Genomic DNA, 24,452 nt, shown 5'->3' with positions numbered 1-24,452 from the left:
GTTGCCAGGTGTGCGGAGCTCGTCTGGAGCTCGTTTGGCTTTGTGTCATGACTGAAGAAGGCTACCTTTTTTGTTCTGTACTCGTCAACGTCCGATAAATATCGATGATAAACATAGCTGCCAAGATCATAAAGTGGTGAGTGAACGCCAGAGCGCGTCTATTAACTCTCTACTAACCTTTAGTTGTACTTATTTGAGTGTTTTTTCCCCCCCGCGGCTTCCTGGTAAATATCACACCTGATAGGGCTTCATGTAATTCTTTGGTAATGGATTCTGTGCGTGTTGTGTGCTCGCAGGTTGGTCTACAGAAAATGAAAACCTAAATGTGCTATGTAATGCAATCAGGCTTCCTATCACTGAGTAGCTGAGAGTATAAAGCGCGTGAATCCACATGATATATATATATTTTTAATTTAATGTGGGTTTTTAAAAAGATTTCTTCCACTTTAACACAAAAAATCTGATAGTAATAAAAGGAAGCAATTAGTTAATCAGTATTAGTACACATAATAAATATTATACATATAGTACAGTTTATATCCTTTTATAGAGCATACAAAATATTAGGCCTATATTTATACATAGATGTGTTGACTGAACATCTATGCTGTTGTGTGTTACCGTAGTAACACTTTTTCAGCATGCGTCTTGCCAAAAATTCTTATATTTTTGCACTTTAAATACAGCATAATAATGCAATTTTTTTCACTTATCTTTAAACATGTAGAATATTATATGTACTTCATTAGAAGAATATTAAAAAATATATATATTATACTAGATTCAAGATAGGATAGGTTTACTCCCAGACCAAATGTTTAGTCTGATTGCCAAGGTGAGTATTTAGCTTTGGGTTTTTATTTTGGCATGTAATGAATTGAGACATAAGCTTGATCCAAGACTTGCTCGACTGAGCGATCCTGTTAAAACTTGTCAGAATGGGTGTCACAGCAGGAAAAAAGGAGCTTGTCGTCTCTGTTTGTGCTGAGCAAAACCGAAAACAAATTACAAAAAGGGAAAAGGTGTGACCCCTTTGCGATATTCTGTACATTACAGGTTGGTAACCAGTAAAAGACGGTTTCCTACACTTCCTGTGGTGACTGATTGCATCAAGCATGTTAAGGTGGCAGAAAACTACTTTGGTGTCTGAGTTCCCACTGAGCTGAGCTTCAGTAAATTTCCAGTCCATGTAGAAAAGTCATGCAGCAGTTTGCAGTGACGTGCAGTGGCTTAAGAAATTCATCAAGCATTTCCAACATAATTGTGCGTACTTTGTTTCTGTGTGTAATCTTTATCCAAGTATCTCTCGGGAATAAGGAAGTGCATAAACAGTATTAACGTATTCATCTCCAGCATTTTCTTAGACAATGTAAAATTTGCTTAACACCAAACGGCATGTTTCAAACTCTTTTTCACGTTTTGTCTGGCAATTTCTGCCAAATCCACTTTGCTTTTGAAACGAGCAAAATGAATCTAACGTCACACTTTCAGTTTATTTATTTACTGAAACACTCCTATAATGTTTGAATTCCTTGATTACAGCTGATGATATTGCCAGCCAATTATTAACAGTTCATTTTAACGTTTGATAACCATATGAAAATTGTCACTGACCCCTATATGTAAATGAAAAACTGGTATTATTGGTTGTGTTTGCTGTTTTCCCACCATATCTGCTTGTTTCAGGTAACAACAAGACATTCTGCCTCAAGCTCGTATCACACCATTGCCACTTGCTTGTGATGTCACTTCCCTGTCACAGAGTGTGATGGCTTGTGCCAGGATGGTGAAGCATCTCGGGCTGCCATTGCTGCTCCTGCTGCTGGCATTAGCTGCAGAATGCAACAGTAAGTTAAATCACTGAGGTTTGATTCGCTCAGAATATTTACTTATGGTTAGACGACATTTCAGCTGAAGTATAGACGTTTTAGTGTTAATGCATGGGGGTTAACAGAAGTATTGCTCCTACATCTCTTTTGACGTCATGCTGAGAGGATTGATAAAGAAACATCCATCACTGGGCAAATTATTAAGTTATTTTGAACCTCTGAAAATTGGTGACATACATAAAAGTGGCTGTAACACCCAAACCTCAATGTGATTCTTTTGTTAAACCCTTTGAATTAAAGCTAAAAGTCTGCACTTCAATCACAGCTTGACTAAAATCCACTGTGCTGGTGTACAGAGTAAACAACTACATCATGGTCCAAAACTGGGCCTTTAGTGCTAGTGGCCTACAGACTATAAAATGCAGATAGTTTTGGAATTTTTTTGCTCATTATCCTGAATAATTACATTTAAAATTTAAAACAAAACACCTTTTTTTTTTTTTTTTTTTACTAAAATAAGTTTTCTCTGGTGTTATTCTGTTATTTGGAATCTAACAAAAAGCAGCAATGGTTAAAATCTCAGTTTGAAAACACTGAATCTGAGCAAGATTTAATGTACAGACTAATAACTGTGTCTCTACATTAAATCAGTCTGAAGATTAACTGTGAATCTTTGCAAATATTAAAGTCCACAAATGAAATGAAATGAAGTTATGTTTGATATTAGTGTTTTCAATTCTGCCTACTTTCCGTAGCCATGTTACGTCTAGCAGCTGGACATTTCTGGGCTCCTGCTCTCGAGCAGTAGGAGTTTTACCCTCACTTTATCCTTTCTTTTGAGCCAGAAGCTCCCTTGTTGTGCCTCATCCACCAGATATTTGAGAGCATTTATCAGCATGGAGTCTGTCATTGCAATTCCAACACCCCACACTCTGTTCATGAGCGCACATCTGACAGTCCTCAGTAATTTTCCCTCTTCCCACAGAGCAGGCATGATAGTGGTAGATATGTTACCATAGTGAGGTTGTGGTTTTCTGTTGTGGGAATTTTGATTTTGTATTGAGCTCGTGCTCTATTTCCTTTCAAGCGACAGTAGTTGCCAACACCTCCAACTGCAAATCTGAGCCCCACCTCTTTGCCTGACAAACAGGATCAGGCACTCTGATGTTATCATGCTCTCTGTTTGCTTCCAGCCTTATTGCTTTCAGCTAGGTTATACAGGACCCTCATAGCAGGCCTATGTTACTGCTTCCTTCTAGAAAACATGCTGCAAGGTGGTAGCTCTCCTCTAGGCCTCCTACATAGCCTTGATAATGATGCACAGCCTTGCTTGGGGCATCCACCATACGTGTTCTCATAACAGCCTCCCAGGATGTCCACCTACTGTGCTCCTGTTGGCTAACAGCTCTGATTTTACTTGTCTTCTCTTTCATTTTCTCAGTCTCAACCCATATCTATCAATCTGTCCTACATTTATAGAAACAATCTTGTGCTTTTTCAGTCTAATGATGACAGAGTTTACTGAGATTCGAGACCGCTATGCTCTGTGCTTGAACATGAGAATGACCCAGTCATATACACATTTTATTATTGTTTTTTCTTAATATTATTCTTTTAGTTGCTCCTTTTATGGGTCTGCCTCCATTTCACCCGTTCCCTAACATCCTCCTCTGTCACACCAACCACATGCATGTCAATGACTATATCCATTAATCTTCTCTGTGGTCTTCTTCTTTTCCTCCTCTCTGGAACCTTCACATTCAATACCTTTGTCCTATATACGGACTGTCCCCACCTTGCCTCTCTAGCTTTGTCACTTAAGTATCAATAAACCTATTAAACTATTTTTGACAAATTTTCCCACCAATCACTGTGGAGTTTTATGTCTAAATAAACATTATAGAAAATGCCATTTCAAATGGTCACAGGTTGAGTTGCTGTGAGAACAGCTTAAATGAATAAACTCTGGGTGGATGAGTGAAACTAAGATAAGTTATCAAAGATAAGAGACAACGTTCACTTAAGATAAGTGAATGCTGTCCTTTAAATGACTCTGCCAAGTTTTTTATCATATTGTTTATTGGAAGCTGATGTCTCTTTGTCACGTGTGTTGCCAGGCATGTCTCCACCAGAAAAACCAGGCAAACTTGGCTGCAGGTCCCCTGACAAGGAGACTTTTTTCTGCTGGTGGACCCCAGGCTCTGATGGAGGGCTGCCCACTGTGCATCACCTCTACTATAAGACAGAAGGGTTAGTTTAACCTACCAAGTCTGTTTTCTTGTTATTTTACACAATAGAGATTGTGGGTCCTCAGCTGGAATCAAACTGGAGTTTTAAGTACGGCATATTGTATTTGTCTTCACCCCACGCTACCAGATACTCCATGAAGTTTCAAATTCTTTATCACCCGCGTTGAGAAATAGTAAAGGTGTTGTTTAGTTGTACGTGGTCTTAGATAAGCAAATGTGGAAAACTACTGGGTCTCTTTTCACACCCTTGTGAGCTGAGCACAAATCTTTGTGGATGTGCAAGTACACCAACGTGGACGTGGCTCACCCAAATGACCCACATTTCTCTAGCTAAATCCTAGCACTAGCATTTCGAGAATCTTCACAGATGAAATGCCACAAAACTGAGTCATGGTCCTGAGAGGATGGATCCCGAAGATGTTCGTGTGTTTGTGAAGCCCTGACTTGCTGACATTCCAAATCATTAGTCATCCCAGCGAAGAATATAATGTATTTACATGCTAACCAGCTCATATTATCATTTAGATTTCCAGTAATTGTCTTTACTATAAATAATAAGAATATTATATGATATTTTTAAGTGTTTTTTTTTCTTTTTTCTTTGCTAGTTTTGAATCATCAATCACTTAACACGCATATTGGGTTAATTGATTGATTCCAAACTGGGCGAACTTGAGTATGTGAGATACACTTAATGCTTAAGCCCATAGAATATGATAGTAAGGTGCAATAGAAATGACTGTACATGCTTACAGACTCATTGGAAAATCCAATTATTCATTTCTTAGGAAATGCAACTGAAGTCACATTGCAGTGATCGGTGATGACATGTATTTTGTTCATGTGCAGTCAGGAGAATATGCGTCAGTGTCCGGACTACCACAAAGCTGGAAGTAACTCCTGTTTCTTTAGCAAGACCTCTATCTGGGTTGAGTACACTGTGATTGTGGAGGCCTCCAATGCCCTGGGGAATACTTCTTCAGACCCCCTTACTTTTGACTTGATGAACATTGGTAAGTTTTTCTAGTTTTAAATAATTTACATGAAATATATAAATCAAACATGATTTTTGATTGTTTTGTGATAAACAGAAACCAATAAAAAAAGAAATATGAGCATATATCATTTCTGTAAAGCATTCTTGTACTAAAAATATCCTCAAAGTTAATTCTTTTTATTTTCTGGGTTGTAATGATCATTTAAAATATGATTTCTTTTGGCTTTTGGCCTATCACTGTACTGTGCACTAAACTATAAATCACGCTGACCTTTCTTTAGCTACACAGGTTATTATTTTACAACACTGAAGCTTGTTGATATAATTAGGATTTTCTGGTAATGATTAAGGGTCACTTCAAACTTTCTCATTTAGAATTAAAAACTTTTAAAATAATGTTAATAATAATAATCTGCTCAGATCAAAATATATTTGTGTCAGAACAGGAGTAACACAAAAATCTGTACAGACTGAGCTAATGATTGGCACAGTTTTATTGCCCAGACTGCCTTCTTGAGGCTGGTGAGGAATGGAAAAGTACTGAGTGACATACATGAGCCGCAAATAAAAACCTGAACAGAATGAGGTGGAACTGGTTTGTGCACAGCAAAACTTCTGTATACTCCAGCATCAGATTTCACACCTTTTGTTGGGGTTATACAGGCAGAGTGGTATCTGCGTCCTGTCTTGTAAGCAAACAGTAATTTCACTGCATTAGTTGTGGAGGGTTTTTGGCCTCAGAAAACACACTTTACAAGCACCCATGCATGAGACTAAGCACAGATCAACATGCTGGTTTCTGAACAGGGCAGCTGCAAACCAAAGTAGAGGTGTGGCCATAGGGAAGGCAATGCTAGTGTGCTGGTTGGTTGTTTCACATGTTTGCCTGCAAACAAATCATGGGTGTAGGGTTTCTGTTGAGTATCACGAGAAAATTTAGAGTATTGGACTCTTCATTTGCTAAATTGCGATTACATTTTATGCACTAGAGTGTTTTTTTTTTGTTTGTTTGTTTGTTTGTTTGTTTGTTTGTTTTTTAAATCAGTTCATTCAGTTCAATTCAGTTTTATTTACATGGCTCAAAATCACAACAACAATTAACTCAAGGCACTTTACATTGTAAGGTAAAGACCCAATAATAATACAGAGATAGCCCCCAACAATCAGACAACCTCTTATGAGCAAGCAGGTGGTGATAGTGGGAATAAAAAAAAACTCACTTTTAACAGGAAGAAACCTCCAGCAGAGCCAGGGACAGTGAGGGGCAGCAATCTGCTGCGACTGGTTGGGAGGGAGAATGGACAAAAGACATGCTGTGGAAGAGAACAATAGATTAATAATAACTAACGATTAAATGCAGGGTTTTGTATAAAAACAGTGAGTGAAAAGAAGTGAGTGAAGAAGAAACACTCAGTGCATCATGGGAAACCTTCTAGCTGAATAGACCTTTTGGGAGCCTTCTGTGTCACCTGATCCAGCCCTAACTATATGCTTTATCAAAAAGGAAAGTTTAAATCCTAATGTTAAAAGTAGAGATTCACACTGGGAGCTGGTTCCAGAAGAGGGCCTGGAAGCTGAAGGCTCTGGCTCCCATTTTATTATTGGATAGTGGAGTAGTGAAGATAGACAGGAAAGGGTGAGTGGGTGGGGGTGCAGCAACGGGTCGCAGGTCAGACTAAAACCTGGGCTGCTGCATTCTGGCCATGTTGAAGGCTTTTCAGAGAGTTCATTGTAACAATAAATTATAATAGTACAGCTTAAAAAGCAATAAATGCATTAACTATTTTTTTCAGCATCACTCTGAAAAAGAAGGCATCCCCCCCCCCCCCCCCCCCCTTGGAGATGCTAGCACTAACAAAATTAAAAAGACAAGAGGCTAAGCGGGAGATGGAAGGTTTGAAGATAATATCTTCATTGGGAGTGATCTGGATGGACAGGATCTGAAATGAGTATATCAGTGGGAGAGCTCAGGTTGAACAGTTTGGAGACAAAGTTAAAGAGGCCAGGTTGAGATGGTTTGGACGTGTTCAGAGGAGGGATAGTGGATATATTGAGAAAAAAAAAAAGTGATGAAGATATGCGGGAGGACTGGTGGAACAGAAGAGGATGTTATGGATAGGCTGAGATGAAGTCAGGAAGCAATTTTGTTAAATGAGCTTGCTAGAGACCAAAATATTTATGATTATGATTTTTGCCTCACTTTAACAGCCCTACCTGATAGCTTGACAGTAAACGCACAAACTGTGGGTTAACTTTTGGACTCCAAGAACCTTGTGTAAAGTCACTCCTCACTCCAACATGCCCATCTGTATCTACACTGGTGTTATTGGAAAAAGGCAAAATGACAAAAAAATACAATCTCTTTTTTTCAGCCTAGTTCAAAATTTCAATATGTAAACAAACTAAAGTTAATGCTCTTCTCATCAAACTCAATTTCATTTTGCTTTTAGTGCCAAATACCAAATGTTGGCATGCAAATATACTGAACTAAGTTTGTACCTGATAAACAGCATCACAGTCTCTGTTTCTCTCTATTGATGAACAGTGAAGCCCTTTGCACCTGAAAATGTTACAGTGGTGGTCAACATAGAGGACAGTCCACATCTCACCATCCAATGGCATACACCGTCTAACATAGACACAAAGTCAGGATGGGTCACTCTGAAGAATCAACTGAGAGTCAAACCAGACAAGAGCAAAATATGGAAGGTGAGTGGCTGACAGAGCTTCTCTAATATTGCATGGAAACATTCTTACCGTGTGCCAAAAATGAGTTCCCATGGAAAATTACCATTGGATGAATGAAACGTGTGCCAACCTATTTTGTTCTCACCACCGTGTGTATGTTAGTAAATTAGAATTGTTCGGAACAAACAGTTTTGTAGACTCTCCGTGCTATTTGGATACTATCTACATGCTAACCCTCCCCCACCATATATAAGGAAACAAGTTTCCGAAATGACCAAATGACTGAAAGACAATAATAGTTATTATTGGTATTATCAGTAGAGGTGGTGGTGGTGGTGGTGGTTGTAGTAGTGGTAGTATTAATTTAAAAGATTTATATTTGTTTTCCTAACGCAGCCAAGCTGTGATTTGTTTGTATGCATTTTCAGGAAGGCTTCTAAATGTTACTCTTTATTTTTTTTTTTTTTTTTAAAGATATAAAAATATTGATAAAGCATGTATTTTTCTGTGAAACTTCATTTACTCAATTGATGAGATCTAGTTATCCCAAGCACAGTGGCAAATCTACTACAGAATAACTTCAAAAGAAAAAAATTAAGGTATTGCAATGGCCCAGTCAACGTTCAGACCTCAACCTGACTGAAATGCCGTGGCGGTACCTTAAAAGAGAGCCGTGCATAAATGACTGACTGCAAAACTCAATGAACTTAAGCAATGCAATAAAGAGGAGTGGGCCAAAGTTCCTCCACAATGAGGTGAGAGCCTGGTAAAGTCATACGGAAAATGATTGCTTCAAGTTATGCATGACCTTGTGTACTTAGGTTTTTCACACACTGCCTCTGCCTTTTGGCTTAGTTTTTGTTAAATAAATAGTGACATGGTGTAATATGTCACCTGCTGCTGTATCTGAGGTTGTGTTTACCCAATTTTAAAACCTGGAAATGACTAGATTTTTTAAAAAATGTCTCTGTATATAAAACCTTCAAACTGACACAGCGCACGCTTCCTGTTTGTATTGATTGTATGTGAAAATTGTAAATAACTTTCAAAAATCTGTGGATCTGAATGCCAATCAAGTCTAAAAGTTACTTCTTCTTAGAAGTCACTTCTAAGTTTGACCAACATTAATTTTATGCAAACCTTTTAACAAATATACAAATCAAACCGACATAATATTTTAGAATTAAATGTGAAATCAAATTAAACTCCAACTTATAAAGTAAATTAAGTATTATTATTACCATTTAGATTTTCCATCCAAAAAAACAGAAAGCCACACAGTGAAAGCTTAACATGTTACCCATTATGAGTTGAAACCTCAAAATGTTACATTTTGAAAATTAATGCAATCACAAAATCACATTTTTTTTTTTTTTTTACATTTTTAAAGTCTAACTTTTAGCAGTCTTGGCTAGTATCTCCACTGTCAGATGATGAATCCATGTTGGCAAGTCAAGCATGAAATCAGGCTCTGGAATGAACTACACCAGCCCAAATAGGAAATCATTAAACAACCTTTTTACTGTCATGTGAAGAATAAAGTTGTGGTGTAACCTGTCACACGCAATTAATCAGTAAATCAGTATACTGCAGTTTAATCATAAATTTTTATGGTTAAATTGTTTTATTTCAAAGTAAACAAATGTATTTTTAACTCTCGTTTAGTCCAAAGGTGATCTTAACAGTAGTAGAAGTCAAATGTTTTGTGATTTCTTTTATTCTTTCTTTCTAGAATTACGCGTCAGAAACACAAACACATTTCACCATTTACAGCATTGATCTTGGGGTGGTGTACATGGTTGAAGTGCGCTGTGCAATAGACAATAGCTGGAGTGAGTGGAGCAACACTACCTTTGTCAAAGTCCCTAACTGTAAGTCCCGAAAGCCCTTTACTCCTTCTTTACAACATATTGGCAAGTGCTAACAGTTAAAGATTAATAAAAAAGTGCCTCTTTTTTTTTTTTTTTTTTTTTTTTTTAAATTCAGTTTCTCGCAAGGACAATTCCTTTTGGATAATGGTTTTCAGCCTCTGTCTAATTCCATTGCTTGTGGCAATGATTATCTTGATCCTGAAGAGAAAAACGTATGTATCTGATATAAAGTCTAAATCTCTCTATTTTACATGAAGACAAGATGTGAAGACTTGACTCATGACTGTTTTCTTTCTCAGTGTGAAGAAGTATATTCTGCCCCCTGTCCCTAGTCCAAAGATAAGAGGAGTTGATGTTCAACTTCTCAAGGTGATTGCCTCTCCATTCTGCTTCTAGAATATGCACACACAAAAAAAGCCCCATTGTTTTGGTGCTGATAATAATGTACTCTATTAACCTTTGCAGAGCGGCCAATCTGAAGATGTCATTAATGCCATGCTTCTCAACCAGAGATTTCCTGTTATGATACCCTGGAAGGACCAGAAAGAGGATTACCTGATCGTGTCTGATAAAGAAACCTCGTATTTGCCGTTGGAGAAAAAGAAAATATTCATTCTGCCACTTGCCATGACATTAGACTCAGAAGTCCAATCTAAGGAGACAAGCGAAGTGGATCACTTTCCAAAAGACAGCGAGTCTTCCTCAGAGGAGAGTTCAGATAAGACAGAGTCGTCACAGCTTCTTACTAAATGCTCAAGTGCAAACGTTTTAAATGATGAGAAGGCAAATCAGCTAAAAGGTGTCACTGAGAAGATCTTCCAACCCTTTGGAATCAGTGGTTACGTGGATATTCCGAGACATGAGCACATGCAGGAAGCAGACTACAGCAGAGTGAACGAGGTAAATGGTGACAATATTTTAATCATGAAGAAAGAAAATGTTCCCCATACTCTGGACACACAGGGACAAGAAGGCAGTGTGCCTGACAACTACAGCATGGTGAAAGAAGTGAATAGTGACAACATGGTTTTCCTGGAGAAACACAGTGAGTCAGTTAACGCTTCTTTTAAGGCTAAAGGCTACATAGACTGGGTCAATCAGAAGCCAAAAAATCTTCATATGACTGGGCACAGTGAAATGGGAGTGTGCCCACAACTAGTTGGTTGTGAATATGTAGATACTGTCCCTCCACCAGCTGTAATCTAAAACTTTTTATCATATAAAAATGCTATTATAAGGTGACAGCAGACATTCATCATTACTTACTGTTGAATCAAAGCTGTGAATAGTCTATATTTTTGCTGTTCTCGTTGGATGTACGGTTGGTACAGACATTCGTAAAAACCATAAAATGTACCATCTCTGGTCCAGAGTAGAATTTTTTTGATAGCTATGGGATGGATTGCTGTTAAATGTGCCACAGACACTCAAGGCCTTGGGCTACTGAGTATAAATTATACTCGCACCAACAGCAGGTAAAAGTTTGTCCTTTTTCAGCAGAACAGTTTGACATGTGCTCATTGGATTTGCACATTTTGTCCAGACATCCATGAGAATGATAGTGCTCTGTTTCATCTCGAGTTATCTGGGGGCTGACTTTTTTTGTTTTGAGTAACATCCAGTGAATGGATTCTTGTGAAATTTTCTGCAGATATTAAAAATACACCAATGCTTTGGTGATGCCCGAGTTTTCAACCAGATTTGGCTATTTGGTTATACTGTGGTTTACCAATTAATACCTGCAAAAGCCTCAGGTGTAATTCGTGTTTAGTAGTAATTAGTATTGCCAAAGTTATGCTGAACTAGATCGAGACTATACCAGCTAAACATCAAATCCCTGCTTTTACTGTCTGAGTACAGCATGACTGAATTGCTTTTAAGTCAACTCTTATATTACATTAGCCATGTCAAGCTTTCAAAACATTATTAGTAGAATGCTTAATTTGTGGTATAGCTAAGTAAAGTAACCCACGTTTAATCATTTAAGGCTTGTTGGCAAAGAGACGGTTGCTTGATGGCTTTACAGTTACTGTTTTCCTTTTTTGTTTTTGTTTTTTTTGTTTGCCTCTGGCAGGTAAATTGTGGTCTGTTTCATGATCAAGAATGTACACAAAAAAGAGCATATCCAGGTTTCTAAAGTCATTACAACACAATATTACTGGCACATTTGTATTTATTTTTTTAAAGTGGTGGCATACTGTGCTGTAACTGACAAGCAAATCTGCATATGAACCTGTGCCTAGTCTAATCAAGTGATTATTTTACAAGATATGGTATCATTAAAAAAGCTTCAGACTTAAAGAATAGATTTTTGTGTTTTACTGATGTAAATTTATAATTAGATTTTTAAAATGCATCTTGTAACATAATACAAGGACTTCCAGATAGGTAATACTTATGCATTACGCATGTAAAAAAGCTAATTACATGTGGAATTTAAAAGAAACTTTTTGTTGTGTGTGTTTGTTTTTTTTGTTTTTTTTAAACACTCAATTAGAGAGATGGGGAGAGAGGGCGAGATCAGAGGGAGCAGAGTTCAAATGGGTTAACAGAGATGACATAATAAAATATGGAAAAATCATTGTTTGTTCATTTTTTCTTCCCTGCCTGAATCTTAAATACTCTCTATGGTCTAAAGGAGCATTTGGCTACCATACATTTCATTTTTCATAACTGGTTCATGTATGAACTAGCTTATATTCACCTCAAAAAAGGTGATTTTTATTTATTTATTTATTTTTTTAAATAAATTTTTATATACCAAAACCAGAAGGTCAAAGATGTATCGGCTCATCCAGCTCACAATCCATCACCAGTCACAGGTTATTGCCTGTAAAATGACAAATGTGACCTTGAGAACAATTTGGATAAAAACCCATGAGGTGATCACCGTGTGCATGTTTCATTACAACCTGATCAATTCTGTAGGAGCGGCAGCGATTCTTACTTCCGTTTAGCATTTATTGATAAATGCTGATTGAACAAATATTTTTATGTTTATTTGAGAAGACAACTGAAGGTTGCAGACTTGCTGTTCTCTATAATATTGGGGGTATCTCAGCCAAATGTACTCAAGCCTCTACTCTTGTGCATTAAAGATTCACTTATTAAGTTGTGATTACACAAATGACACTTAAAATTGAAATTTAAAGAAAATTAATGGACTTCAAACTGATCACAAAATAATGTAATTCCATTGTTCTTGGGAAAGTATCTTTTCTATAGTTAAGTATTTGTCAAAAAAATATATACCATTTAAAAAAAAAAAAAAAAAAAAAAAGCATCTTGACAGTGTGGATACACATACTTATCAGCACTTTTGGAGCTTACTAAATATTTATTATCTGTATAATTCGATTATAACAAATGTGAGAAATCACATTTGTCAGTTTATGACAACTTTTTCAGGTTTAAACAAATCTACACAAACAATACACAAATTAAATGAATGAGACTAAACATTCATCTTAAACTTAAGACTATGCACAGACAATTTGACACAACACACACGTCATATGACACTGTTTCCTTGCAAAACAATTTCAAATGTATGAGCCCCAGAGCAACATAATGCATTTTGTTACATTTGAAAATGTCTGTTATGAAATCTATTTTGGCATTTCTCCCTGGCATGAATCACAAAAGTGATAATGATCTCAGAACTACTTTGCATGAACTTGATTCCAATCTTGTATAAGATGGACCACTTTGAAGCTTTGTCTACACAAAACATTTGTAAAACTTCATGCCTACTTTCCATAAATGAAAAACATATCAGAATTAGGTCACATTTATCTGCACTCCCTCCATTGCAATTTTGCTGCGATTGTCACCTAGCACATCAGATTCTCATTTTCCTTTTCATTGCAATAAAAAGTCAAGAGCTACCTGCTAATATTTTGTAGTAGTTGCTGTTAAATGTAATGACTAAAATGTAAAACCATGTAATATCAGTCAGTCATTCGAATATTAAAATCCAAGCTTGGTTTCTACTTTTAAAAAATAAAGCGCAGTTTAATGGATTTTAGTTCTTTGCCCCTGTGAAATATTGCATGGTTTAAGTTTATTACCCTGTGTGAACCTGCCAAAAACTGAACCAAATGTGTAGAAAAGATTTGTATTTGTGGGTAAAATTTTGAAAATGTAAAAAACAAACAAACTTATTAACATGAGTGAAAGTCTAAGCAGTTTGTTTCACCTTTCATCCAAGTGGATTCTTCTGTAATAAAATCAAATTTATTTAAACCCTACTGAAGGTTGTGCTACATATGCTAAATGCTAAATACCAATTCTAAGCAGTGTGACAGTCACAAAAGTAAGTCTGTATTAAAAAGAAATTAATGACTGTGTCATATGCACTCTAAGCAAATCACAGGTATGTTTATTGTATATATATTCTAATATACACTGCTTTATGTTGATTTCTTGTGTACAGACAGTATGCAGCATATGCTATATAACATGAATGAGAACATTGGAGAAGAACATAAACATTGGTTTATCATTGTTCTTAAATTAATGTCTAACTTCAGTGTCATGGCAAAATAAAAGAAGGTAAATTTAAACCATTAATTCTTTTAATATGCAATCTTGAACTTACTCCACATGTTTACAAAGAATGATACACAACTCTTTATTCAAAACCTTCAAATTTTACTGGAGTCAAGGAATGTCACTATGTGAAAATGTCATTTCTTTATGTAAAATGACACTATAATGTCAAAATCGTTTGAACTGAAGTTTATTATAAAGAAAAAAAATGCAGTGTTAAATCATCATACATCCCCTTAACATCCTCTACACACGGTCGTGAAGCTGCTGATCATTCAGATTGTGGGATCTCTTCAAGTTCAGCCCTACTAAGTTGGTGATTTACCTCACAAGAAATCATAAATAATTGGAATAAGCACTAACACGATACTGGCAAAGTCCTGGAAAGCTGCGAGCCGCAGTTTGAGAAACACCTGCAGCACTGTAGCCTTGGAAGGCTCTTTTTCTGCCAGTACGATGAGAAATAAGGGGATCCATTTTTCAGGCACAAAAGGCTTCACAACTGTTAGCTCTCTTCATCATCAGTGTTTTCAGTACATTCATTGTCCAGGTGCATAGACCGCAGCTCCACCTCAAAGTCCATTAATGTGTGGTTATACTCCTCCTCCAACATTTTCTTCCAGATTTTTACTGACAAAGGGAGACAATATGTAATTATTTTTTACTGTTTCACGATTACTGTTAGAGACACTTTGTTTTTTACTAGACAGAGCAATATCATCGCTATCCAATGTTACAGTTACTTACTGTATTGTGGTTCCTCTGGCTCTGTTACATCCGGGTCAGGCACAGGTTCCTCAGTGTTTGTTTCAAGCTCTGCCTCTGCCTGGTCTCTCTGCTCCACACTTGACACCATCCCTTCATAGGCTGCCCTGGCCTCAGAAGACAGCTCGATCATCTTGTGATAATAATCCTGTAGGTACGAAAGTTTTCAGCTCATTTGAAATTACCTATTAATGTCATCTTAAAACAATAATTGTGTGTACATTTGCATAACAATAACCCTGACCTGTGCACCATCATAGTTGAAGATGCCGACCAGGGTGACAGGCACGGCCTTGTTGACACAGCGTCCCAAAGCTTTTCTAGACAGTGCAAATATGAACGGCACACCCTGCTCACGACATGTATCGATGATTGTGTGGAGAGCCTCATCCAGGCCGCCTGTGAAAGGTGATATTTTTGCCCTTTTCATGCAATTGTAAGCATTCCTTGTACGTCACAGCTCTCCCAGGATCACATTTATGAAAGACTATATGACAATTCTCGCTTTTCCATGTTGCTTGATAAATCTCCATTTTGTCTTCTCTCTAATTTGTGATTTTTAAGACCAAAAAACCTTTCTGAAATGACAACTGGGAATAGTGTGCTTTTTAAAAGCAATAGCATAAAACTAGAAAAAAGGAGATAATGAAGTTCTGAAACTGTAATGGACATGTTTAAAAATATTAAGTGACCATAAAGAATTGGGATGTATACATATAACTCCTGATGATCATAGCCTAGACTTGAATTTTAAAGTAACAATGCAAAGAACATGAAAGTTGGACTGGCCCAAATTTAAAGAAAACATTCAGAATTCCTAGTTTCCAAACTGAAAGCCAGCTATCAGGTCTTATAGTACCTTTGGACTGGATGCGTTCACAGTTAGGTGAGATAATGACACACTTGATCTTCCTGAGTTTGAGGTGCTTGTGGACCTCCCTAAGGCCCATCACGATCCGCCTCTTCATGCGGGCCTTCATGGGGTCCTTCTGGTACAGGCGGTCCTGGAACCGAACCAGCTCCTTTAGCAGCAACATCACGCACTCGTCCACATCTTTGCTCAGCATCTGGCTGCAATAACTGAAATGCAAATGAAAATGGAAACGCGATATACTCAGGGTGCAAGCAACCAACATCAACTTGTGACTGGTCATGCAGTGAAGCATGCAGCTTTGGCAGTCTTACTCTCTGAATTTTCTGCTGTGGATTTTAGGTGCTGGGTATGACTGAGGTGAGGGGATTTGTTGCTGTATGGTCTCGGTCTCATTTTTGTCCGTCTCTTCAGCTTCTCCCACGATCTGACATGTGTCGTTTAATTCATCAAGTCCCTCTGCAGGAGAGTCAGCCTCATCTATGGTTTGAAAATCACAAAATTAAAATATTAGCTGCAATCATTCGTTTCCAACAGCTTAGAACAAAGCATACTGGCAGCAATTATTTCACTGCATGCTCTGACCTGTGGCGTTTGCATCACACTGCTCTTTTTCTGTACAGTTACTCGCAAGTTTATACTCGCTCTCAGGCAGCAGTCCTCTCTCCTCCAGTAAACGCCTCTGCTTCCTCTCCTCTCTCTCCTTCAAAATGACCTGAGGAACCAAAACATGAGTTCAAGTCTATAAACAGAGCTAACAGCTGAAATTAATTCTCATAGAATTGATTATATTTGTCTTTATTGCATAGTAAATAAATGAACTTTGCCTTCTTCAGAGGAGTTGGTTTCTTTGCTTTGGGCACCTCTCTTTGCTTGCCTTTCTTTACCAAAGGACTAGTTGAATCGAGGGGATTGTGTGCAATTTTATCCTGCTGCCAGAGAGGCTTCTTCTGGGCAGATGTTTGCTTCTGAACAACAGGTAGTCCTCCACCAACTACACATACAGGAATACTTATTTTTCATCAGGTTATGATAGCATGCACTCCAAGATCGGGGTTAGGAAACTACTTAAATTAGCATTATTCTTCAAAACAAAGTATAAAGTGATATCTATCAAACCAACCTGTGAGAATAACTGGCTTAGCGTCCTGCTTGGCTTTCTGAGACTGCTGCTTCTTTTCCAGGGTGGCCAGCATGTTTCCGATGTCCAGCTGCATAGGAACCTTGCTCTTTTTCCCAGAGGCTTTCTCGCTTTTCTAGAAATCAAGTAAACAAGAACAGAACTGCACATTAAAGTCAAACCTGTTTCCAATTCTAAAGGTTAACTTTAATGTACACAAGACACAAACCTGTCCTTTTTTTCCTGTTTCAGTGGGTTGTGTCTTTGCTGCGGGTGATTTTACCTGGTTCTGGTCAGCAGATTGATGCTGACTTCCTTCTCTTTGGTTTTCCTTAAAAAGAATGTAAAAATCACTATCATAAAAAACACTATAAATTTAATTTTAGACTAATATTAAATATATATATGATGAAATGATGAGTACCTCATTGCATAGTTTTGTATTGCTGCTGGTTATTAACCTTTCAGTCTTTGACAAAGCAAGAGTCAAGTCTGGGAACTCCTCTTCATCCTTCAAAGAAAACCATACAACAGAAGTAATCCTTCTCCTAGCAACAGAACGAGTTGAACAAAAATTCACAACTTTTTTTTCTTCACCTCAAATTTTGGAGGCTCTTGAGAAATCACCGGCTCTGACGAGTCACCTCCTGCACCCTCACTGCTACTTTTCGCCTTCTTCTTTTTCTTTCGCTTTTTCCTCCCTGGAGCTATCTCTTCCTCCTGTGCAGCCATGCTCTCAATCTGATAAGATATAAAAATGACAAAGCTCAAACGTCCCATGAAAATATAAAGGCTTACTGTGAAAGTTTAGCTTTTTGTTATGTTGAGCAACCCATTTGATAAATTCTGTTATATCAAGGATGTAAACACCATGATATATAGTCTGTGTGTCTATAATTACATGTTTGCTTGATGTTCACAAATAATGTCTCTTTGGCCTCATTACTCTGTTGCCTTGCTTATTTTGGTTTGGTTTACAATGTCTTTGTAAATAAAGAACAGCTCTTCACAGAAACTCTCCAGTGTTGCCATAGTTTGAACACAATTTTAAGTACTGCACTCTAAAGACTGTGCTGATAATGGTAGAGATTTCCATGGCTGTTGTGAATGGCATTGTTTGTTGTTGTTAGATCAATAGATTTATGATAATCCACAATGAAAGTTCAAACAAAGTTGAAAAAGATTTTTGGAGGGCGGTTAGACAACATAATCATATGCATACTTTAAGCAACTATATCTGCCTGTGCTAGAATGACTTAGACGGTTATAAGCTATATGTGTCTCACACAGTGCACAAACTATGTCAGGGTGCTGCTGCTTCCTGAACATAATGGAGGGAGGTGTGCCGCATTCAGAGCTAGAACACGAGTCCCTCTGTGCTGATTGCAAAAGAGGTACAAGTTGCAAACCTGCAAATGGAGCTGCAAATGTGGAAAGTGAAACGAGGCATAATTATCACTATAACTGTGACGCATGTCAGGTGGACAAGCTGATATGGCATTAAAAAACTGTAATTACCTTGGACTTCAGCAGGTGTGCTGTGTCAGATTTTATAACTATTGCAATTTGGCATGCTGTAATTTCATTTACATTTATAAATAAAATGAAAGCTTCGAGAGAACATTTGTTGCTTCTTGCTTTTTCTGTGATGGTGCTCAGCCTCTGTGGATACAGAGTGTAACGGGAGAGCAGTGAGAGCTCTGTTGCAGAGTAATACTATCCACATATTTTTAATTAGTGTGAAAAATCGACCTACATTTAAGAAAACCTAATAAAAAGGTTAATTACAAAAAAAGCCAAAAGCTACTAAATGGATGGTGCATAAGTGAAATTAAGTGTGATGGTTACTGCTGTGCGAGAGACATCAAGAGCCAAGAGTGAGCTATTTAAAAACAAAACAAAACACGACAACAAATGGTAAATGGCCTGTATTTGTATAGCACTTTACTAGTCCCTAAGGACCCCAAAGCGCTTTACACATTCAGTCATCCACATTCACACACTGGTGATGGCAAGCTACATTGTAGCCACAGCCACCCTGGGGCGCACTGACAGAGGCGAGGCTGCCGGACACTGGCGCCACTGGGCCCTCTGACCACCACCAGTAGGTAATGGGTGAAGTGTCTTGCCCAAGGACACAACGACCGAGACTGTCGGAGCCGGGGCTCGAACTGGCAACCTTCCGATTACAAGGCGAACTTTCAACTCTTGAGCCACAATCGCCCCAATGCAACAAAACGAATACATACACAACTCACAAATATTCAGATATATGTAGTAATATTTAGTTACAGCCTTACAGATTTCTTTCCATCACACACTCTTATGTAGGTATGAGTGTATAATGTGGTAAGTATATAAAGTGTAACGCAGAGAAGGGGTAGTGAGAGGGCTATTTCGCCTTTCTTGTAGAATAATGAAAAAAAAATGTGTTCACACCTATAATACTCAAATTAACTTTTAAGTGTCCAATTAAATCTTTTTATGATATATTTACTCAAATTTTATTTATAGAAGTTAATTTCGGCTGCTCTCTTGTCACAAGGGACGTAGGAGCATCCCGTGTCGATTTGGCAAAACATGATGCCCTTCCAAACGGTATCCCCGAAGGGACTTGTGTCTCCAGCTGAAATCAAAACATGGGCCCAGATAAGAGCCAGAAAATAAATGGTAGGCTTACCTCATGAAAATAATTAATTCACTTACAGATTGTTAAGATTTGCCAATTGCCTAGGAATCTGGTATAATTGTTGAGAATCTAAAACATGCATCATACCTGCATACTGTTACAGCTGATTGTCTTGTCATTGGGATCAAGTTTCTTCGGAGGCTGAGAGGCAATGTTAGCCCAGGACGTCACCACCGGTTGGACTGTGCACACACACCAAATAAAGATAATCAACGTGTGAAATATTTTTAAAACTGCCTTAAAATCGCTGAAAGACAGACTAGAGTAAATCTGAGCCTACCTGCTTGGATAACTTGGCTTTCTGGCTTGGCATTAGTGGCACACACCTGAAGACCAGGTAGGGTTGGAGATCCTCTGCTGCCAGACTATGCAACAAAAAATTACAGCAGCACCAACATCATGAGTATAGCTTTCTGTAATGTGCAAGAGCTGTCACATAGCTTAACATTTGATATTCCCATGAGCTGACCATCCAAGAAGATGCCAATTTTGGAGTTTGGGAGCTTGTGAGTTTGGGAGGACCCCAGCACTCTTTCTGAACAGGAGGAGCTGCTTTGGCCACTGAAACACCACCCAATTCTGGAAAATCAGCCATCTTCACTTCAAATGGGACAGAATTTGTCTGTGCTGGTTTTGGCTTCCCTGCAGAGGTTGGGGCAGATCTTGTAGCTTTAAAACCTGGGAATGAATTATGAAATATTAAAGGAGAGGTATTTACATAAAGCAGAGGGTTTTAAACATTTTGTGCCCAACATACTACAATTCTGTTCATCACTGGCCAAAACTGAACAAACAAACAAAATCTATAAGACAACAATATGCTAAAGAATCTCATCAAGAATGACTGCAATTCTCACTGTATTGACACCTTTGCTCTACATCATCTCAAATGAATGTTGTCAATTCATTCTTTAATTGCATTTCAGACAGTTACAGTTTATCTGCAGCATCTAGATCTTGCAAGATATCATTACACACAAACCATTAAATGGTCTTGCAGCTTCAGCTGTAGAGCTCCTTTAAAGTAGGCCAAGCTTCTTTCAGAATCTCTCTGTGCCCCTTTAGCTTTCTTGGCACCATATTAACATTGCCAAACTGCTCCCAGAGGTTTATGCACTTAGGCTAAGGGCCACAGACATTCCAAATCCGCGTGAAGCTGTAAGACAGGCAGCTTTCACAATAATATCTGCTGGGTCATCGGCATAGGTTGTTACTTGGAGTTTGAGTAACATGAGAAAGCAACAAGGTTGGTGCACAAACATGCCCAAGGCACTAAAGCAATAACCAAGCCTTTAATGTGTGGGCAACTCACAAGTTAGCCGATCATTCGTGTCTCTTTGCCCTCCTGTATATGGCAGTAATACGTGCAGATACCAAATCCCATGGGATATTTGGGAATCACTTGACCACAAAATTATTTCCAATGTTAAAAATATTTTGTTTGTACATTCAATACAAAAACTAGCATCTGAACCAAGAAATTATTCCCAAAATAAGTTAATACCATGTACGCCACTTACCTTTTTTCTGCATGTCCACTGAGGTTTTGCCCATGAATTTTCCTTGAGAGTCCTTTTTGTTTTGAGGCATCTGTGAAGATTAATTAGAAAATAACACTTTACTTCATGAATAAAGTTTGTTTATATGTAGGTTTCTGTAAATAAAAATAAAACCAACCTTAGCTTGGGGATCCTGTTTGGTCCTATTGCTCTGTAGGAAGTTATCACTGGCCTCTCTAACAGGACGGCTGCTGCTGTAGCCATGACTCCTCGGTGCATCTCCTCCTCTGCCTGCTGGTTTTGGGCTCAGACCTGACTGGCTTCTTAACAAATTGTAACAACATGAGCACCTGATGAAAAGCCAAATGATTAAATACCCCTGAAAATTATAACTTCCTACCCTCTTGAAATCTGATCGGAGGTATAAGGGTTTGGTAGAATCAGAGGTTGCGCTGATGCTGATGTGTGGGGCTCTGCAGGCGGTTTCCTGGACCCCCTCTGGTGTCTGTGGTCAAAGTTCTGGAAAGCAAAGCACATGACAGTTTTTTCTTCTGCCTCCAAACAGCGTGTTGGTGTTTGACCTTTGATAATCACGCCATTAATTCCAAATTCGAGTAGAATTTGCATAAAGAAATTTAGCTTAAGACTAACCGCTATATCGATGTTTTGGACTCACAATGCACAAAAAACGAAACGCATCCATCTCCACTTGATTACAGAACATCCAGCTTATGTTGCACAATAGTAACCGCCGGGTTGAAAATGTCTTACAGTATAACTGAACTATTAGCTCATTATTGTGTTCAAACCACACATTGTCTTAGCAGTATCTCGCTCGTGTAACTAACAGTTAAAGTTTGCTAAGAGTTAGCTCACGCTCAGCTGCAAAAACTAACATTCGTTAGCTCTCTAGCTAACTAGCTAGCAAAAGAAAACAAATGCGGCATTCATTTTCATAAAATACCTTGTCCATCACTCTAGTTGAAGTCACATCTTCGCATCTTCATATAAGCTCATACAAGTCGCCAAGCTCCATCTACGAGTGTACAGACAATAATCTACCCCAAAAGTGTGTGCATGGCTAACCAGGCTAAGCAACCTGTTTGACAGCATGTAGCCTGAGCAGCTAGCTGCGTGAAACAGCTGGTGTTTACATGTGCAGTCAGGAGATCCACAGCGACACCTTCTGATAAAACAACGTAAACCGTTTAACGAGTATTCCTGTTAATTAAAAAAGTATAATAAACTCTATGAATCCATCTTTTATTGAGACCCCGAAGGCTAGCAGACGCATAAACATATCTATAACTCTATACTCTGTGCATATATGTGTAAATATAAAACACTTAACATTATCTAAACATACAGGAGGACCCCAGATTAACTTTGCTGCTTGGCCCTACTTAATTTAAGTTGATTAAAATTGCACTACATACACATTATTACTGACGCTGGCTCCGTAGTGTAGTGGTTTGCACATCTGCTTGGAACGATAACACATTATTAGTTATATTTTGTTGTAGTTTGCTTTGACTTCTTTGAAAAATCCAAAATAAATTGTTGTGTATTTATTTAGTATTTCATGAAAGAGAATTGCGTCTTTAAATTTTTCTACTTTGTTAAATTAACAAAACTAAAAAGCTTTACTCTGAGTACCAAACGTCAATGTCTGGTTTAATTATATAGCACATTTGATCATAGGCCTGCTTTAACTCAATAAGTTTTACACAGAAGATAAAAACACCTATGCAAGTTTATGATGAAAACAAAACGAAGTAAACAAAGGAGCTTGCAAAGAAAAGCGTCTGGACTTCTTTAAGTTACTTGAAGACGTTTCACCTCTCATCCGAGAGGCTTCTTCAGTTCTAAGGTCAAATGGTGGAGAGTCCCAGATATAACCCTAGTGGGAGTGTCCCCCCACAGAGGGACAAAAGGACCCCCTGATGATCCTCTAATCGCCTGAGCCAAGGTGTGGAACTGGGTGTGGGTCCCAATCAGCCAGAGTTTCGGGTGGGTTCATTGTGAAACCTGGCCCCACCTTATCATGCGAATTCCTGAGGTCAGATGGCCCAGGATGTGAGTGGGCGTTAAGGCGTCTGGGAAGGGATCTCAAAACTGGATTATAGATGGCAGAGAGTTGGTGTCGTAAACCACCGCCTCTGTTCAAAGATGGTCGCTCACAGTGGACATAGATGGCTTCTTTCACTCCTCTTTCAAACCAGGAGTGAAAGAAGCCATCTATGTCCACTGTGAGCGACCATCTTTGAACAGAGGCGGTGGTTTACGACACCAACTCTCTGCCATCTATAATCCAGTTTTGAGATCCCTTCCCAGACGCCTTAACGCCCACTCACATCCTGGGCCATCTGACCTCAGGAATTCGCATGATAAGGTGGGGCCAGGTTTCACAATGAACCCACCCGAAACTCTGGCTGATTGGGACCCACACCCAGTTCCACACCTTGGCTCAGGCGATTAGAGGATCATCAGGGGGTCCTTTTGTCCCTCTGTGGGGGGACACTCCCACTAGGGTTATATCTGGGACTCTCCACCATTTGACCTTAGAACTGAAGAAGCCTCTCGGATGAGAGGTGAAACGTCTTCAAGTAACTTAAAGAAGTCCAGACGCTTTTCTTTGCAAGCTCCTTTGACTACGATGACCTGGATGACTGAGAACCTTCACAGACATAAAACGAAGTAAAGTGCACATCCATGCACACAGTTATTAACTGTAAGCCTGTGAGAACAAAAAGTTTTTGAACACAGATTAGATTAAATTTAGGTCTGTAGACAGCTTAATCCAGAACACAACCATATGTGAAAGCACCCTCAGCACACTTAGATTTATCTCTGGAGACAGTTAAAAGATCTGCAACTGAAAATCTGAGAGGAACGACTGAGTAATAGACACTGAGCTAGTCAGAAGTTTACTGGAGGAAGTCAGATGTGTACTATACAAACCACTGAGAGCTTTATGAGCTAATAGAAGGATTTTAAATGTAATTCTGTATTCAGCTGGGATCCAGTGAAGTGACTTTAGCACTGGGGTAATATGGTCCAATTTTCGTGTCAGGACTCGCCGCTGCACTCTAGACAAGCTGAAGTTGTCCTACTAGTAATTTGGATAATCCTGCAAACAGAGCAGTAGTCCAACTTGCTGAACACTTGGACCAATTTCTCAGTTAGTTTGTGATTGAGGTTTTTCTAACTTTTTTGAATTCTGTATAAATATCTATGGTAAAAAGCAGTTCTGGTGACCTTATTGATGTGATTATTAAAACTGAGATCACTGTCCAAAATGCTGCAGAAGTTCCAGACAGAAA

General features: G+C 38.4%; 2 protein-coding genes across 4 annotated transcripts; one reads left to right on the top strand and one right to left on the bottom strand.

Annotated features, from left to right (window-relative positions):
* On the top strand, positions 1-12,196 carry prlrb (prolactin receptor b). Its single transcript, XM_006790038.3, has 9 exons — positions 1-136; positions 1,687-1,847; positions 3,947-4,079; positions 4,928-5,091; positions 7,621-7,784; positions 9,496-9,634; positions 9,750-9,846; positions 9,934-10,003; positions 10,100-12,196. Exons 2-9 carry the CDS (start codon positions 1,769-1,771, stop codon positions 10,838-10,840), a joined length of 1,587 nt encoding a protein of 528 aa, XP_006790101.2. The 5' UTR covers positions 1-136; positions 1,687-1,768; the 3' UTR covers positions 10,841-12,196.
* Positions 12,197-13,047: 851 nt separating this feature from the next.
* secisbp2 (SECIS binding protein 2) lies at positions 13,048-22,281 on the bottom strand. 3 transcript variants are annotated; one of them, XM_006790037.3, is made up of 18 exons: positions 22,094-22,281; positions 21,530-21,648; positions 21,308-21,452; positions 21,151-21,220; positions 20,100-20,308; positions 19,911-19,995; positions 19,718-19,812; positions 17,539-17,682; positions 17,366-17,452; positions 17,225-17,272; positions 16,945-17,077; positions 16,649-16,815; positions 16,407-16,536; positions 16,136-16,301; positions 15,810-16,030; positions 15,195-15,349; positions 14,933-15,098; positions 13,048-14,815 (listed from the first exon to the last, which is right to left on the bottom strand). In XM_006790037.3, exons 1-18 carry the CDS (start codon positions 22,100-22,102, stop codon positions 14,691-14,693), a joined length of 2,274 nt encoding a protein of 757 aa, XP_006790100.2. In that variant the 5' UTR covers positions 22,103-22,281; the 3' UTR covers positions 13,048-14,690. The 3 variants fall into 3 exon arrangements, with proteins under 3 accessions (XP_006790100.2, XP_006790098.2, XP_006790099.2); XM_006790035.3 differs by having other exon boundaries at positions 13,049-14,815; positions 17,171-17,272; positions 22,094-22,280; XM_006790036.3 differs by having other exon boundaries at positions 13,049-14,815; positions 17,171-17,272; positions 21,308-21,449; positions 22,094-22,280.
* Between the last annotated feature and the right edge of the window lie 2,171 nt (positions 22,282-24,452).

Source organism: Neolamprologus brichardi, chromosome 12, assembly GCF_056152115.1.
Source record: "Neolamprologus brichardi isolate AB-2024 chromosome 12, ASM5615211v1, whole genome shotgun sequence".
NCBI classification, from domain to species: Eukaryota; Metazoa; Chordata; class Actinopteri; order Cichliformes; family Cichlidae; genus Neolamprologus; species Neolamprologus brichardi.
The sequence above is the reverse complement of the archived record's forward strand: the minus strand, read 5'-3'. Positions and strand labels throughout refer to the sequence as shown.

Bases quoted from the DNA above. Each gene is read 5' to 3' on its own strand.
- prlrb (XM_006790038.3), top strand. From the start codon at position 1,769: ATGGCTTGTGCCAGGATGGTGAAGCATCTCGGGCTGCCATTGCTGCTC. The intron at 9,635-9,749 runs GTAAGTCCCGAA...TTTTAAATTCAG, and splicing joins CTTTGTCAAAGTCCCTAACT to TTTCTCGCAAGGACAATTCC. The intron at 10,004-10,099 runs GTGATTGCCTCT...TAACCTTTGCAG, and splicing joins TTGATGTTCAACTTCTCAAG to AGCGGCCAATCTGAAGATGT.
- secisbp2 (XM_006790035.3), bottom strand. The intron at 20,309-21,150 runs GTAAGTGGCGTA...ATTCATTCCCAG, and splicing joins AGTGGACATGCAGAAAAAAG to GTTTTAAAGCTACAAGATCT. The intron at 16,816-16,944 runs GTTGGTTTGATA...CTGTATGTGTAG, and splicing joins TAAGCCAGTTATTCTCACAG to TTGGTGGAGGACTACCTGTT.